This window comes from Pongo pygmaeus, chromosome 18 (genome assembly GCF_028885625.2).
Source record: "Pongo pygmaeus isolate AG05252 chromosome 18, NHGRI_mPonPyg2-v2.0_pri, whole genome shotgun sequence".
NCBI lineage: Eukaryota > Metazoa > Chordata > Mammalia > Primates > Hominidae > Pongo > Pongo pygmaeus.
Window position 1 is genome coordinate 2,992,845 of NC_072391.2, and position 14,907 is coordinate 3,007,751.

General features: G+C 57.1%; 2 protein-coding genes across 2 annotated transcripts; both read left to right on the forward strand.

Moving 5' to 3' along the window:
- PRSS33 (serine protease 33) lies at positions 1-1,901 on the forward strand. Its single transcript, XM_054454970.2, has 6 exons — positions 1-40; positions 423-455; positions 584-746; positions 899-1,170; positions 1,374-1,543; positions 1,743-1,901. Exons 1-6 carry the CDS (start codon positions 1-3, stop codon positions 1,899-1,901), a joined length of 837 nt encoding a protein of 278 aa, XP_054310945.2.
- Positions 1,902-9,149: 7,248 nt separating this feature from the next.
- On the forward strand, positions 9,150-14,571 carry ELOB (elongin B). The gene is made up of 4 exons (XM_054455531.1): positions 9,150-9,291; positions 9,401-9,535; positions 10,972-11,077; positions 14,410-14,571. The coding sequence occupies exons 1-4, from the start codon at positions 9,154-9,156 to the stop codon at positions 14,520-14,522; spliced, it is 492 nt and encodes a 163-aa protein (XP_054311506.1). The 5' UTR covers positions 9,150-9,153; the 3' UTR covers positions 14,523-14,571.
- Positions 14,572-14,907: the final 336 nt, after the last annotated feature.

A 14,907-nucleotide genomic window follows, 5' to 3' on the forward strand; every position in this document is an offset into this window, starting at 1 on the left:
ATGAGAGGGGTTTCCTGTCTCCAGGTCCTTCTGGTGCTGGGTGAGTGGGGACAGGGACTGGGGGTGAGGGCCGCAGACTCCTTGGCTCCCAGTTCTCCCATCTCACTGCTCCCTGGGCCGGGCTCCCTGGAGCACTCTTGGGCTTTCTAATCTTGATTCCAAGGGCTCAATCCTCTCTGCCACTAACCTTGACCTCACCACACCTCGATGTGCTTGTCGGTGTCATGCTCATACGCCCTTCCCCCTTGCATCTTCACAGTGCTCTGGGGAGGGTTAAATAAGATAACAGACGGCACGAAAGCCTGGCACAAGGTCAGGGCAACATTATGTGTCACCCTCCTTCCTCATCTCTGGCCTCCCCTCCAACCCCGTTATTTGACACCAAATCTATAATCTGGTCCCTTCCCTGCTTCCTCCTCCAGGAGCTGCTGGGACTCAGGGAAGGAAGTCTGCAGGTGAGGAAGCCTCGGAGTCCACCCGAGTCAGCCATTCCTGGACCTCGGCCCCGTGTCTCCCCCCCCAACACCTGCCTCCCAGGCCCCAGGTCCTCGGCCAACCCTCACCGCCCCTGGTCCTTTTGTAGCCTGCGGGCAGCCCCGCGTGTCCAGTCGGATCGTTGGGGGCCGGGATGCCCGGGACGGAGAGTGGCCGTGGCAGGCGAGCATCCAGCATCGTGGGGCACACGTGTGCGGGGGGTCGCTCATCGCCCCCCAGTGGGTGCTGACAGCGGCGCACTGCTTCCCCAGGTCAGCGCTCACCGAGGGCCCAGGCGGGGTGTGCAAGGAAGGCAAGGCCCGCAGAGGACGGGGCGTGGCCTGGCAGAGGCGTTGGGGTCGAGGCGGGCTGGAGGCGGTCGAGGACCCGGTGCTGGAAGTAGCCCCCCGCTCCTGTCCTGCAGGAGGGCACTGCCAGCTGAGTACCGCGTGCGCCCGGGGGCGCTGCGTCTGGGCCCCACCTCGCCCCGCACACTCTCGGTGCCCGTGCTACGGGTGCTGCTGCCCCCGGACTACTCCGAGGACGGGGCCCGCGGCGACCTGGCACTGCTGCAGCTGCGTCGCCCGGTGCCCCTGAGCGCTCGCGTCCAACCCGTCTGCCTGCCCGTGCCCGGCGCCCGCCCGCCGCCCAGCACACCATGCTGGGTCACCGGCTGGGGCAGCCTCCGTCCAGGAGGTAAGACAGGAGGGCGGAGCTCCGAGGCATCGGGGAGCCCCCACCTCCTCCTCCGTCTGACTGGAAATCCCAGCCCCTCACTGCCCCAATCCAGGACCCAGCGCGGCTTCTAGGGAACCAAACCTCCTCTCACTCAGAGCTCAGCTTCTCCCACTGACCCCCGCTCCACGCCTTCCTCTCAGAGGTTCCTCCTCTTCCCCCAGTGCCCCTCCCAGAGTGGCGACCCCTACAAGGAGTAAGGGTGCCGCTGCTGGACTCGCGCACCTGCGACGGCCTCTACCACGAGGGCGCGGACGTGCCCCCGGCTGAGCGCATTGTGCTGCCTGGGAGCCTGTGTGCCGGCTACCCCCAGGGCCACAAGGACGCCTGCCAGGTGTGCACCCCGCCTTCCCAGCCTCTGGAGTCCCATCCCTGTGCCCAGCACTCTCCCTCCCTGAACTCCAGGACCCAGGACATACCAACTCAGGCTCAGGGTCCTGGCCCCCAACCCAGAGGCACCACCCCAGGGGTCTGGAGCCCTGAGAACTGAAGTCCTGGGAGGGCTGGGACCTAGGCTCCTCTTTCTCCTGCAGGGTGATTCTGGGGGACCCCTGACCTGCCTGCAGTCTGGGAGCTGGGTCCTGGTGGGCGTGGTGAGCTGGGGAAAGGGTTGTGCCCTGCCCAACCGTCCAGGTGTCTACACCAATGTGGCCACATATAGCCCCTGGATTCAGGCTCACGTCAGCTTCTAATGCTAGCCGGTGAGGCTGACCTGGAGCCAGCTGCTGGGGTCCCTCAGCCTCCTGGTTCATCCGGGGACCTGCCCATGCCCCATATCCCTTCTGCCTTGAGGCCAAGATGCCTAAAAAAGCTAAAGGCCACCCCACCCCCCACCCACCACCTCCTGCCTCCTCTCCTCTTTGGGGCTCACCAGATCTGACTCCACCAACCCTCATCCAGGGATCTGCCATGAGTCCCAGGGGGTCACACTCCCCACTCCCTTCCTGGCTTGTATTTACTTTTCTCGGCCCTGGCCAGGGCTGGGCACAAGGCATGCAGCGACGGGCAAACCAGTTGCTGCCCATCTGGCCTGTGTGCGCATCTTTTTCTGGAGAAAGTCAGATTCACAGCATGACAGAGATTTGACACCAGGGAGATCCTCCATAGCTGGCTTTGAGAACGAGGGACCACAGCCCATGAGCAGCCTCTAGGAGCTGAGAGCAGCCCCTGCCAACAGCCAGCAGGGAATCGGAACCCTCAGACCCACAGCTGCAAGGCACTGGATTCTGGCAGCACCCTGAAGGAGCTGGGAAGTAAGTTCTTCCCCAGCCTCCAGATAAGAGCCCCGCCAGCCAATCCCTTCATTTCAACCTAAAGAGACCCTAAGCAGAGAACCTAGCTGAGCCACTCCTGACCTACAAAGTTGTGACTTAATAAATGTGTGTTTTAAACTGCTCCATTTGTGCTGACTTGTTATACAGCAATAAAAACTAATATAGATTTTGCCCCACTGTGATGGAGGTGTCCCAGTGGGAAAGGTGGGCTGGCCAGCGTGGCCACCTCCCCACGTACTCCAAGAGGCTGGGCACTTGGCATCAGGCCCTCGGCCCAGGAGGGGTCAGGAGCCCCGGGGCAGGCCCAGATTCTGTTCTCATTGTGTCTGGCCACCATTCACTCCCAGGGTGAGCCTGGGGCCCAGGCCACCCTACTGACACCTGCAACCGGACGCCAACAGCTAGCCCACGTGCAGGTCCTTGCCCACCCTTGGGGTCCCCTTCCGGCCTGGTGCCTGGCATCCTGTCCCCTCTCTGCCATGTCCTTGTCTCCAGAGCCAGGACCACCCGTTCCAATAGATAGAGGTCAGTTTCCACAGCTGCAGAAGGAAAAGAAACAAAACCTGGAAAATTCAAAACCTACTCTGGAGCTGACAGGGGCTATCGGTAGAAGGGAAGGGAAGACAAGGGAAGGTAAACTTCAAAGGCGCAGCCCCTTTAGGTCCAGGCACAGGCCTGAGCATCACCTCCCTCCCCTTTCCTCCTGGGGAGCCAGGCCAGTGGGCTGTACTAGATGGTCACGGCTGGGCCAGGCCAAGTGGGCAGGGAGGGTGCTCAAGGCTTCTCTGTCCCCCAGGTGGAGAACAGACCACGCTGCAGTACAGCTTGGCCACCGTTGGTGTGGTCATCAGGGACCAGGTGCCCAGGATGACAGGGCATGGCTATGGCAGGCGAGCCTGCAAAAGGCTGCAGGCCCAGCTAAGGAGGCAGAAGGGAGTGGAGCTGGGCAGGGAAGGGAGGATCATTAATGAGAAGAAATCACGCCCTCGTCAAGCCCTCACCAGACACCGTGCAGAGGGAGGGCTTTATTTCATCAGCTCATTGAATTCCCACAAGAGGCTCTGTGAGGTGGCTTGTCCCCACTTGTCAGATGAGAAAAACAAGTCCCAAAAGTCACACCGCCGGCAAGGTTGGTAGACTGGGACTCCAGCCCAGGTGGTCTGATTCTGGGAAAAGCAGAGGTCCTCCACTCTCTCCACTCCCTCCCACCCCAACAGGGCAGCCTCCCCGCACCCGTCCTCTTGGCCCACTCCCGGCATGATGGCCTGTGGGGCCAGACGAGTGGCAGCTCTTGTCAGCCCCGTGCAACTGACCTCCACAGGATGGGGCCTACTTCCGTCTCCGTAACCTGAACCGATAACACCTGCTCTCCCGTGGCTGTTGGGGGTCCACATGTCGGCCAAGGTGGTCGTTATGCCCGCTGAGTATGTGCACTGTGCCAGGCATGTACATGCTCTCAGCAGACCTCAGAGCCCTCGAAGGAGATACTCTTCTCATCTCACAGAAGGGGAAACAGGCCCAGAGAGGTTAGGTAACTTGGCCACAGGCCCACAGCTGGTAAGTAGTGGAGCCAGATTTGAACTCAAATCCCATACTGCTAACAGTTATGTCACATCCCTTATGGGGACAAAAGTAGCTATAAAACACTCTACAAATAAGGCACATTACTAACGTGTGGTCGTGAATAACTAGTACGTATTAACACAAAACCAAAAAAGCAGGCCAGGCACAGTGGTTCGTGCTTGTAATCCCAGTGTTCTGGTAGACCAAGGCAGGGTGATTGCTTGAGGCCAGAAAATCAAGACCAGCCTGGGCAACATAGTGAAACCCCCATCTCTACAAAAAATTCAATTACCCAGTCATGGTGGCCCGTGCCTGTAGTCTCAGTTACTCGGGAGGGTGAGGTGGGATCGCCTGAACCCAGGATTTCAAGACCGCCGTAAAGATCACGCCACTGCACTCCAGCCTGGGCTACAGAGCAAGATCTGTGTGTAGGGAAAATCTCTCTCAAATTGTGTTTTTCCTTTACTCTTGTTGCCAGAAAAGAGGGTACCGATCCAGACCCCAAGAGAGGGTTCCAAGAGAGGGTTCTTGGATCTCACACAGGAAGGAATTCAAGGTGAGACACAGAGCACAGTGAGAGAAGCAAGTTGATTAGAAAGGACTCCGTCACAGAGCAGGCGTGCTCAGAGAGCAGGAGGAAGAACTCACTGTCTTTGGTTAGTGTCTCTGCTTATAACAAATCACAGGCCGGGCTCAGTGGCTCATGCCTGTAATCCCAGCAGTTTGGGAAGCTGAGGTGGGTGGATCACCTGAGGTCAGGAGTTCGAGATCAGCCTGGCCAACATGGTAAAATCCCATTTCTACTAAAAATACAAAAATTAGCCAGGTGTGGTGGCATGCACCTGTAATCCCAGCTACTCAGGAGGCTGAGACAGGAGAATCACTTGAACTCGGGAGGCGGAGGTTGCAGTGAGCCGAGATCACGCCATTGTACTCCAGCCTGGGCAACAGAGTGAGACTTTGTCCCCCCCTCCCCCCAAAAAAAGAGAGAGAAACTACAAGGAGCAGTAAATAAACGTGGAACGTGCAGAGATGTGCTCACTAAAGGTCGGGGCTATTGGTGCCATCGGTGACTGTGCATCCTCTGCTTAGCCTGCTTACTGACACTATCTTAGTAAAGTGGGCTGCATTCTCAGGACGTGTGGACATTCTATGGGCCTTCTGGGAGACGTCCTGTATGGCCATAAACATTTCGTAATCATAATTGGTGGCCAGCTTAAGATGTGGCTATTTTAGGCTGGGTGTGGTGGCTCATGCCTGTAGTCCCAGCACTCTGGGAGGATGAGGCAGGAGGATTGCTTGAGCTGTTTGAGACCAGCCTGGGCAACATGGTGAAACCCCGTCTCTACAAAAACTACAAAAATTAGCCGGATGTGGTGGTGCATGCCTGTAGTCCCAGCTACTCCAGGGGCTGAGGCGGGAGGATTATTTGAGCCAGTATCAGGCTACTGCACTCCGGTCTGGGTGACAGAAGGAGACCCTGTCTCAAAAACAAAAAGAATGTGGCTATTTTCAGACAGCATGAACCTTATAGATGCCTTGTGAGTGCTTAGCTACACATTTTAAGATAGAGTCACTCTGGTTGTTTTATTAAACCAGAGGCCTGGTAAGCAGAGGTCCCTAACACTCTCACACCAAAACCACAATCAACACAGAAGACTCCTGTGACCAACAGTTGTGGGGGTTTCTCCCCCACACACTAAGCACTGGACACCAGCAGGGTGTCCTCAACTCAATTCCAGCACTATCTGCCCAGCGCCAGCCTCAGGTCCCACAGATGGGGGCTCACAGGACTGCCTCCCCATTCCCCATTCCCCAGTCGCAAGTTTGGGCTCCGGAACTTCTGACTGGCTTCAGGTTGGCGTTCCCGTGACTCTCCTCTTTGGGGTCAATTAACTTGTTAGAGCGACGCACAGAACTCAAGGAAACACCTTCACTGGTTTATTATAAAGGATGTTACAAGGGATCCAGATGAAACGATGTGCAGGTTGAGGTTCTGGGGAGGGGCCTGGAGCTCCCATTCATCCCTGTGGTGTCACCCTCTGGGGACACACACAACTTGAACTAATTCTGTCTCCAAACCCTGTCCTGTACGGTTTTGTCAGCATTCCTTTCCCAGGCAACAGGGCGGGGTCTTCTCTGGGGAGGGTCTTAAGACTCCCAATCAGAAAGGCCCGGGGAAGATTCAAGTCCTGCTTTAGGGCACGAGAAAGGAGGAGACAGATTGTTTCCCAGGTCTAACACACCCAAAAGATACAAGGGCCTTCCCCATCATAACACCACACCCTGTCTGGGGTGGGGAGTGATGGGAATAAAAGGTAGACAGACGCTGGGCATAGTGGCTCACGCCTGTAATCTCAGCATTTTGGGAGGCTGAGGCAGGAGGATCACAAGGTCAGGGGTTCGAGACTAGCCTAGCCAACATGGTGAAACCCCGTCTCTACAAAACATACAAAAAATTAGCCGGGCATGGTGGTGCACGCCTGTAATCCCAGACACTCGGGAGGCTGAGGCAGGAGAATCCGGGAGGGAGAGGCTGCAGTGAGCCAAGATCACGCCATTGCACTCCAGCCTGGGAGGCAGGGCAAGACTTCGTCTCAAAAAAAACAAAAGGTAGACGGGAGGGAGCAGAAGACAGGCTGCAAAGCGGATTCTCCGAGTGAAATCTGTGAGGCGGAGAGGTGAAGGCCAGTTGAACAAAGGAGCCCAGGAGGACATTCCCGTGTGGAGTAGCAGGCGCAGCCAGCCAGCTCCTTTCCACCACTGGACGCTCCCATTCCTTGTAAAGGCCCTTAAGGAGAACCTGGACCCCACAAGACCACACTTCCAAAAGTGGAGACCCCAGGCTAGGCCAGCGAGTGGCCCTGCTCCGGGAAAATCCCTCCTGACCCCATTCCCACCGCAGGAGGTATCGCTGCACTGAATGACATGACGGCCTACCATTTCCTCGTGTAGTTATCCCACAGGGAGGACAGCGTCGTGGGGTGTGTGGAGACCCCCTCTGGGGGCAAGGACTCGTGCTGGATCCAGGTGACCCCTGACAGCAGACAGGCACCATTCACTGCGCCAGCCGGGGAACTGTGCCACTGCTCACTGAGCATCAGCACATGAATGCAATTGTTGTATTTATGAGCTGATGCGCGGTGAGGGCAGGCACACTCCCCAACCTCCCAAGGGCTCCACACTGTGTATCCCCGCTTCACGGACGGGAACACCCAGGTGGAGGCCCCGGGCTTTGCCGGTAGGAGCTGGGGTTTGAACCCAGTGATATGCTCTCTGGAGGACAGGCACCATCCTTAAGAGGATGGTGACTCCTGGTTTCTGGTGGACATCCTGAGCTGGGGCATCAGCTGTGACGGCCCCCACAGGCGAGGTGTCCACCCCTGGTCTCTGCAGATGAAGCCTGGACGGAGTATGGATCCAGGCGTCTCCCTGTGGAGACGGCCGCTCCTCTACCTACACCCCTTGACTTCTGCGTGGGCTGCTGGGCTACCTGAGAACTTCCTGGCCCCCACTGTCCACACTCTTCCTTCCCTCTCCCTCCACAGAAGCACAGGATTTAAAGTTGCCAGTTCTATGTACGTAAAGACACTGGGATTAATTAATTGGAGACAGAGTCTCACTCCGTCGCCAGGCAGTGTGCAGTTGCGCAATCTCGGCTCACTGCAACCTGCGCCTCCGGGTTCAAGCAATCCTCCTGCCTCAGCCTCTCGAGTAGCTGCGACCACAGGCGTGCGCCACCGTGCCCACCTAATTTTGTTTGTATTTTTAGTACAGACAGCGTTTCACCTTGCTGGCCAAGCTGGTCTTGAACTTCTGGGCTCAAGTGATCCACCCCCCTCAGCCTCCCAAAGTGCTGGGATTACAGGCGTGAGCCACCGCGCCCAGCCAGACACTGGGACTGAGAAAGAAATTTTAGCCTGGCCAAGAGCTCTTCCCAGCAATTACCTGTCCAATGCCTCATGACTCAAGTCATGGAGAAGAGACAGGTTCTGCAGGGACTGGGATGCTGAGGACCCTGGGAGCGGGGGTAGGGGCTGCAGTGAACCGCACTGAGGGATGTCACACGAGGGAGGGGACTTTGGAGGACTCCCCAGGGAGGAACCAGATGCCACAAGTCAAAAGTAGCAATAACTAGAATTACAGCTTAGAAAACACAAATGTAGCGCTAAGACTTGCCGAGGTTCTAGGCAGTTCAAAAACTGTTCCTCCCCCATCTAGAACAGGAGGAAACTGGGCTTTGATGAGGTTAACGGCCCAAGGCCGCAGTCAGCAGCGGAGCCCAGGGCTGCTCCTTAGCCACTCTAGATGCCGAGGCAGCAATGGCACCTCCACGTTCCACCCACTCTCAACAGCCCTCAAAGCGCAGCTCGGAGGACTGCAGGGCGGTTTGCCGTCCAGGAACACCCTCTGGCTCATCTCTCGAAAGCCGCCTCCGACACCCGCCCAGCACGACCCAGCCTGGGGTGTCTCTCTGCAGGGGAGAGGTCAAGTGGGGGGCCCTCACTCTCGTGTAAATGCAACTTGGGGCGATGCAGGATAGTGACCAGCATTCAGGAAAGAGGGCCTTGGTGGAAAGAGCGGCCACCCAGGAGAATGAAGTCTCTAGGCCTTTTCAGAGCCGAAATGCTGCCAAGCGGGAAGGCGAACAGGCGCCCAGGGATCCTGGGGCAAGGAGCTGCCCCTTCCCTCCTCCTGCGGAGAGCGGTCGCCAACCGCTCCCATGCCTCCTCTTCTAGCCCAAGGAGTTCGCCCGGGCCATCCCTAAGCCCACCAGCAGCCCCCAGGGCTCCTCACAGGTCATAAAACCCTCTGAGCCGCGACAGTCCTCGCATCCAGCCCGGGCAGGGAGCGGGGGTGACTGTACCCAACACGGCGGCCATAAGGCCCCAAATGCGGAGCCTGCCCAAGATGGCGGCCACGACTACGCCGTGACAAGGCGGCCCCGAGCTCGCTGCGCCCGAGCTTGAAGCCCGCCGGACCGCACCAACACGGGGACCTCCCCTCTGCCACTCCCGAGACAGCGCCACCGCCTCCAACGGCCATCCCCGCCGTCGAGATGGCGGCCGCACGCCCCTCGGTACCGCCCGCTTCCAGATCACTTAAAATGGCGGCGGCTGCGGGGCGGGGCTGCGCTGGGGGAGGCGGGGCGGCGCGGGGCATGCTGGGCCACGCGCGGGCTGCCGGGAACGGGGCGGAGCGCGGCTGCGCCGGCGCGTCGAGGGGAGAGGCAGCCGCCGCGATGGTGAGCGGGCGTGGGGGAGGGGCGGCCGGGCCGAGCCGGGGGCGGCGGGGGGCGGCTGGGCCGCGCGGGGGGCCCGGGCTTCGTGCTCACGCCGGCCCGCCGCCCCCAGGACGTGTTCCTCATGATCCGGCGCCACAAGACCACCATCTTCACGGACGCCAAGGAGTCTAGCACGGTGTTCGAACTGAAGCGCATCGTCGAGGGCATCCTCAAGCGGCCTCCTGACGAGCAGCGGCTGTACAAGGTGGGTCCCGCGGGCGGGCCGAGGGGAGCGGGTACCCGGCGCCGGGCACGGGGCTGACGCCTACGCTGTCCGCGACGTAAACAGTAGCGGCCGGCGACGCCTGCGGGCGCCCGAGCCGCGGGACTGGGACATCCGTTGTGCGGGTGAAGCGCGAGCTGCGCTCGCCGTGGGGATCTCCGGTCCGGGGGCGATGTTTAGACCTCGTGCCGGGCCCCGGGCGCCGAGGGCACCGTGGCATCCAACCCCTGCAACGGTATCGCCCGCGCCGTGCACTTGACGAAATTGAGGTTCGGCTTGGTCGCTTAACTAGCCGAAGGTCATTGGCAGCGCCAGGGTTCGAACCACGACCCCTTAATCCCCACCCTTCTTCGCAGGCCCATCGGAATCACGCTGTCCCCCCGGACACTCCTTGGGGTGGAGGGTGGGGGACTCAGTTAATGCAAAGAAAGTCAGGTCCCACTCGTTCTTCACCAAGCAACCGTTTGTTATTACCTCCCGACCTCCTGCTGATGTACTAGAAGCCCCCCTTAACTCTTGCAAACGAGCTGAGATTATTCAGTCAGAATGGCTTGGAGTTTGGGGTCTGCATTGGGGAATCAGATGCATCAGCCTCTGATTTACGTCTCCCAACATTGTGAGGTTGTCGCCTAAGTGCATTGATCAGATTCTAGAGCTGGAAACTGGGAAACTGACTTTTAGCTCCAGGCTCAGAGCCTCAGCTCTCATGGTCTCTAAAGGCCTTTCCTCACTGATAACTACTGGGACTTAGCGAATACTAAATGACCGTGCCTGTGCATGTCCCGTGTGCCACATGTCTACTTAGTGCTTTATGTTTCTTTCTAGCTCATTGAAACCCTCTGGTGGCCCTACGAATTGAGGATTCTGGTAATTCCTAGTTTACAGATAAGGAAACTTTGCATCTAAAGGCTCAACTACCAGCCAGCCGTGGTGGCATGGTCCTGTAGTCCCAGCTACTCTGAAGGCTGAGGCAAGAGAATTGCTTGAGCCCAGGAGTTCCAAGCTGGAGGGGGCTATGATAGTGCTTATGTTGGGTCTGTGCCACTGCATGCCTGGGCAACATAGCGAGACCCTGTCTCTAAAATAAAAAAAATGTTCAGATGCCTAGTCCAGGGTGACAGAGCTGGGATTGAAACCCAGGTCTGCCTATCTCCAGATTAGCTCAGTGGCTCCTCAAATTAGATTTGCCTGGAGAATTTGGATAAAGCCGGATTATAAAGCCCCACCCTGGGAGGTTTTGATTTAGAAGTTCTTGGATATAACCCTGGGATCTGTATTTGACAAGCAGCGTGGTGGTCCTGGGCCACACTGAGGGAACTCTCTCTTCCCTCCTCTGACTTCTCGTGTAGTTGCTGGTCAGAGGTCTTTGGGACTTGCCCCACATGGGGCCTCTCCCAAGATCCTGCTTCTCTCCTCAGGATGACCAACTCTTGGATGATGGCAAGACACTGGGCGAGTGTGGCTTCACCAGTCAAACAGCACGGCCACAGGCCCCAGCCACAGTGGGGCTGGCCTTCCGGGCAGGTGAGAGGCCCACCACCCACTGGGCTGGGTGGTAGCTAAGCAGGTTGGGAACACTGTTCCAAAGAAGGTCTTCAGGGAGCCTGGAGTTGAAGCCTTCAGGGCAGTGTCTTCCTCGAGGCCTAAAGGGCTGGCAATATCCTTTCACAATGTGTTTGTTTCCTCTTTTTAAAAAAAAAAAAAAAAAAAGGCAACCAAATGAGATGGTTACAGAAACCAAAGCTTATTTCCCAAAGCCAGCTCACATTTACAGGAGGCTGACTGAGTGCCTGGCTCCGTGCTCTGCATGTTACTCTGTGTGTGGCTTCCACTGCCCTGTCTCATCCTCTCAGTAGCCCTGGGAGGTCCACATACCATCATCCATGTTCCGCAGATGAGGACACAGGCTTACTGGCAGTCATGTAGGGAGCCACGGTTAGGATGCTGGCTGCCAGGCCCTTGCTGGAGTCAGACATCATGTCAGGCTCTATGCTGTGTATCACCGAATCCCTCTGCATCTCTGTGTGGCTGAGATTTGGATTTTGCCAGTTTTCAGGTTCAGTAAAGTGAGCCTGGGGAGGTTAGGTCATCTGCTGGGACTGCCACATCTAGGATTCAGATCCAGAGCCTGTGCTTCCGTCAGCCATACCCCACCCCTGCCCAAGCTTTAGAAACCTGGGGATTAGGGAGTGGTTTACTACTCGCCAAGATATCTTTTTCCACCCAAGAAAAAGGGAGGGGAAATTTAAAATATTTTGTCTCTGGGAACTTGAAGAGAGGTTATAGAGCTGTGTTTTCACAGCTGTGGACCCAGCAGCTGTGTGGATGGCTGAGAAAACATTGGATAAAGTTGTAAGGAATTATTATTTTTCTGCCTGTAAGGGAACATAGCAAAGGCTGAAGAGGAAGAGTAGAGTCCTAGCTCCATGTTTCTGTTCCATAAGTTCAAGCTAGGCCTCAGTCTCAGCAGCTATATCCTCTGGCAAGCTACCTTGCCCTCCTGGCCCGTGTTCCCTTCTCCTTAAAGGGGTGTGATGAGACTGGCTTCACAGCAAGGTGGTGTGAGTCCTCATGCACCCCAGGTCTGGCCTGCTGCCAGTGCCCAACAGATGGGAAGCTTCAGAGCCTTTCTGTGGGCTCTTTCTGCCCAGATGGTGATGTTAAGAGTAAGGTGCAGGGCTGGCACAGACATACAGGTCGTGCCCTATACATGGGTGCATTTTTGTTGTTGTTTCTGAGACAGAGTCGCACTCCGTTGCCTAGGCTGGAGTGCAGTGGCGCCATCTCAGCCCACTGCAGCCGCCGCCTCTCGGGTTCAAGCGATTCTCCTGCTTCAGTGGCCTGAGTAGCTGGAATTACAGGCACGTGCCACCACGCCCAGCTAATCTTTGTATTTTTAGTAGAGACGGGGTTTCACCATGTTAGTCAGGCTGGTCTCAAACTCCTGACCTCAGGCGATCCATCCATCCCAGCCTCCCAAAGTGCTGGGATTACAGGCCTGAGCCTCGGCACCTGGCCCAGGGGTGTCTGTCTGAAGAGAGCAAGTGAGTGCCAAGAGCATATCTGGTCTGCTTCGTGAACTGAAGCTGGGCTGTATTCCCCCAGAAGTGTCCCTTTCTCTAATTTCAACAGTGGTACCCCTAGAGGTTTGCTGTGACTTGGAAGATACTGATAGACCCATTTTGCAGATGAGAAAATCAAGGCTAAGGAAGGTGACTTGTTTTTCTCCCACAACCCCTAGTATGGCGTGGAATGTGGTGGTGACTCTGGAGCCCAGGTCACATCATCCCTCTTGCAGGTGATGGCTGTCTTGATAGGGGGCACAGCGTGGGCTGTCAGCTCTTTGCTTCCCCATGGACTGCTTGCAGAAACACACTTCTGGGTGCAGCTCAACCCGTCATCATGTTGTTCCCAGGCCTTGAATGGGTGCCCCACCCTCCGCCTCTCCCCTCCCCCAAGCTTACCACTCAAGGAGATAAGGTGACAGTGTTTCAAATCAAATGTTAAAGGGCATTGTCCGGGCTCATCACGAATGAGGGAGGTAGTGAAGGCACGAATTGTCACAGGTTTGTGGCTTGGAAGATGCATTAGATTAAGCTGCGTCAGTTTCTGAACCTCAGCACAGTGGGCACATTGGGCTGGATTGCTGTGTGGGTTGCCTTGTGCACCCATAGCACGTGGAGCCGTATCCCAGGCCTCTACCCACTAGATAGTGCTGGAGCACCCCACCTCCCCAGTTGTGACCGCCACAACTGTGATTAGGCATTCCAGCTTTCCCTGGGATGCCTGATCAGTTGAGAACCCTGAGCCAAGCAGAGATGGGTCTCCTAGCTGGAAGAAAGCACAGGAGAAAAGCTGTGGGTTTGTTTGCTGTGTGTTGGGGTGACAGTAGGGACACTGTCTTCCTGGAGCCAGTCAAAAGGGCAGTTTGTCCAGTGGTAGGTGCCCCTACGCCCAGAGTGTCAGGATGTCTTGACTTTTGGGGGTGTGTGGACTGGAGGTTCATCTGAGGAGGTGACCTGAGTTGGACCCTGAAAGTCCAGAAGCAGCCAGCCATTCCGAGTGCTGGGAACAGCAAGTGCGAAGGTCTGAGTTAGGAAAGAACTTACAGAACATAGAGAGCCAGAGCCTGAGAGCGTGGGAGGCAGAGGGAGAGACAGACGGCAAGGACTTGATGGTATTCAGGGTATGATGGGAAGCCACTGGATGGTTTTAAGCAGGTGAGGAATAGTCTAGATAGTCTAGTTTGATTTTTTTTTTTTTTTTGAGATGGAGTCTCGCTGTGTCACCCATGTTGGAGTGCAGTGGCGCGATCTCAGTTTACTGCAAGCTCCGCCTCCCGGGTTCACGTCATTCTCCTGCCTCAGCCTCCCGAGAAGCTGGGACTATAGGCGCCCACCACCATGCCCAGCCAATTTTTTTTTTTTTTTTTTGTATTTTTAGTAGACATGGGGTTTCACTGTGCTAGCCAGGATGGTCTTGATCTCCTGACCTTGTGATCTGCCTCCCAAAGTGTGAAGGGAACAAGGAGATATATTCTGGGTGAAGGGTGATGCTGGCTGCAGATCGTCAGCCCTCAGACTCACTAGTGGACATGGAAGGTGAGGAAAGGGGCCCCAGCATGGTCAGTGGGAAGGTCTGGGGACCTTCAGGTGGGGCCCACAGGAGTAGGAGACATTACTGTGGGGCCACGGGGGTAGCTGGAACAGAGAGGTCTGTGCTGTGGAGACCAGCCGTGTGGATGAGCGTTCGCATGGAGATCCCCAAAGCTGCAGATGATCACACGTGAACATCAAGGCCCCAGCTGGGGCAAGAGTTGGGATACCCCCCCTGCAGCTCTGCTCCTTCCCTCACAGATGACACCTTTGAGGCCCTGTGCATCGAGCCGTTTTCCAGCCCACCCGAGCTGCCCGATGTGATGAAGCCCCAGGACTCGGGAAGCAGTGCCAATGAACAAGCCGTGCAGTGATGACCCCCAAGAAGCCCATTTCCCCCAATAAAAGAGATTTGGGAGTCTGCCTGGTTGCTGCCTCTTTTTCCCGCCCCTCCCTGGGATGGGTCCCACTCCCTGTGGGCTCCTTTTGGGGCTTGTGCTTGGCAGTTCCTGTGCTGTCCTGTCTCCCAGACCCTGAGACCCTGGCTGAGAACTTGGCACAGCCGGCTGCTTAAAGGCACCATGGGGACCTGGGTTGCCCTGAGACCCAAGCCATTGTTAGCAGCTAGCCAGCCACACCAACCACACCAGGGGGAGGGGAAGACTGGGAGGGACACACAGACCTGAGCCAGCCTCAGGAACAAGAGATTCCAGTTTTAGGCCTTTTTCCTTCTAAGTGCCCCCCACCCCCATAGCCTGC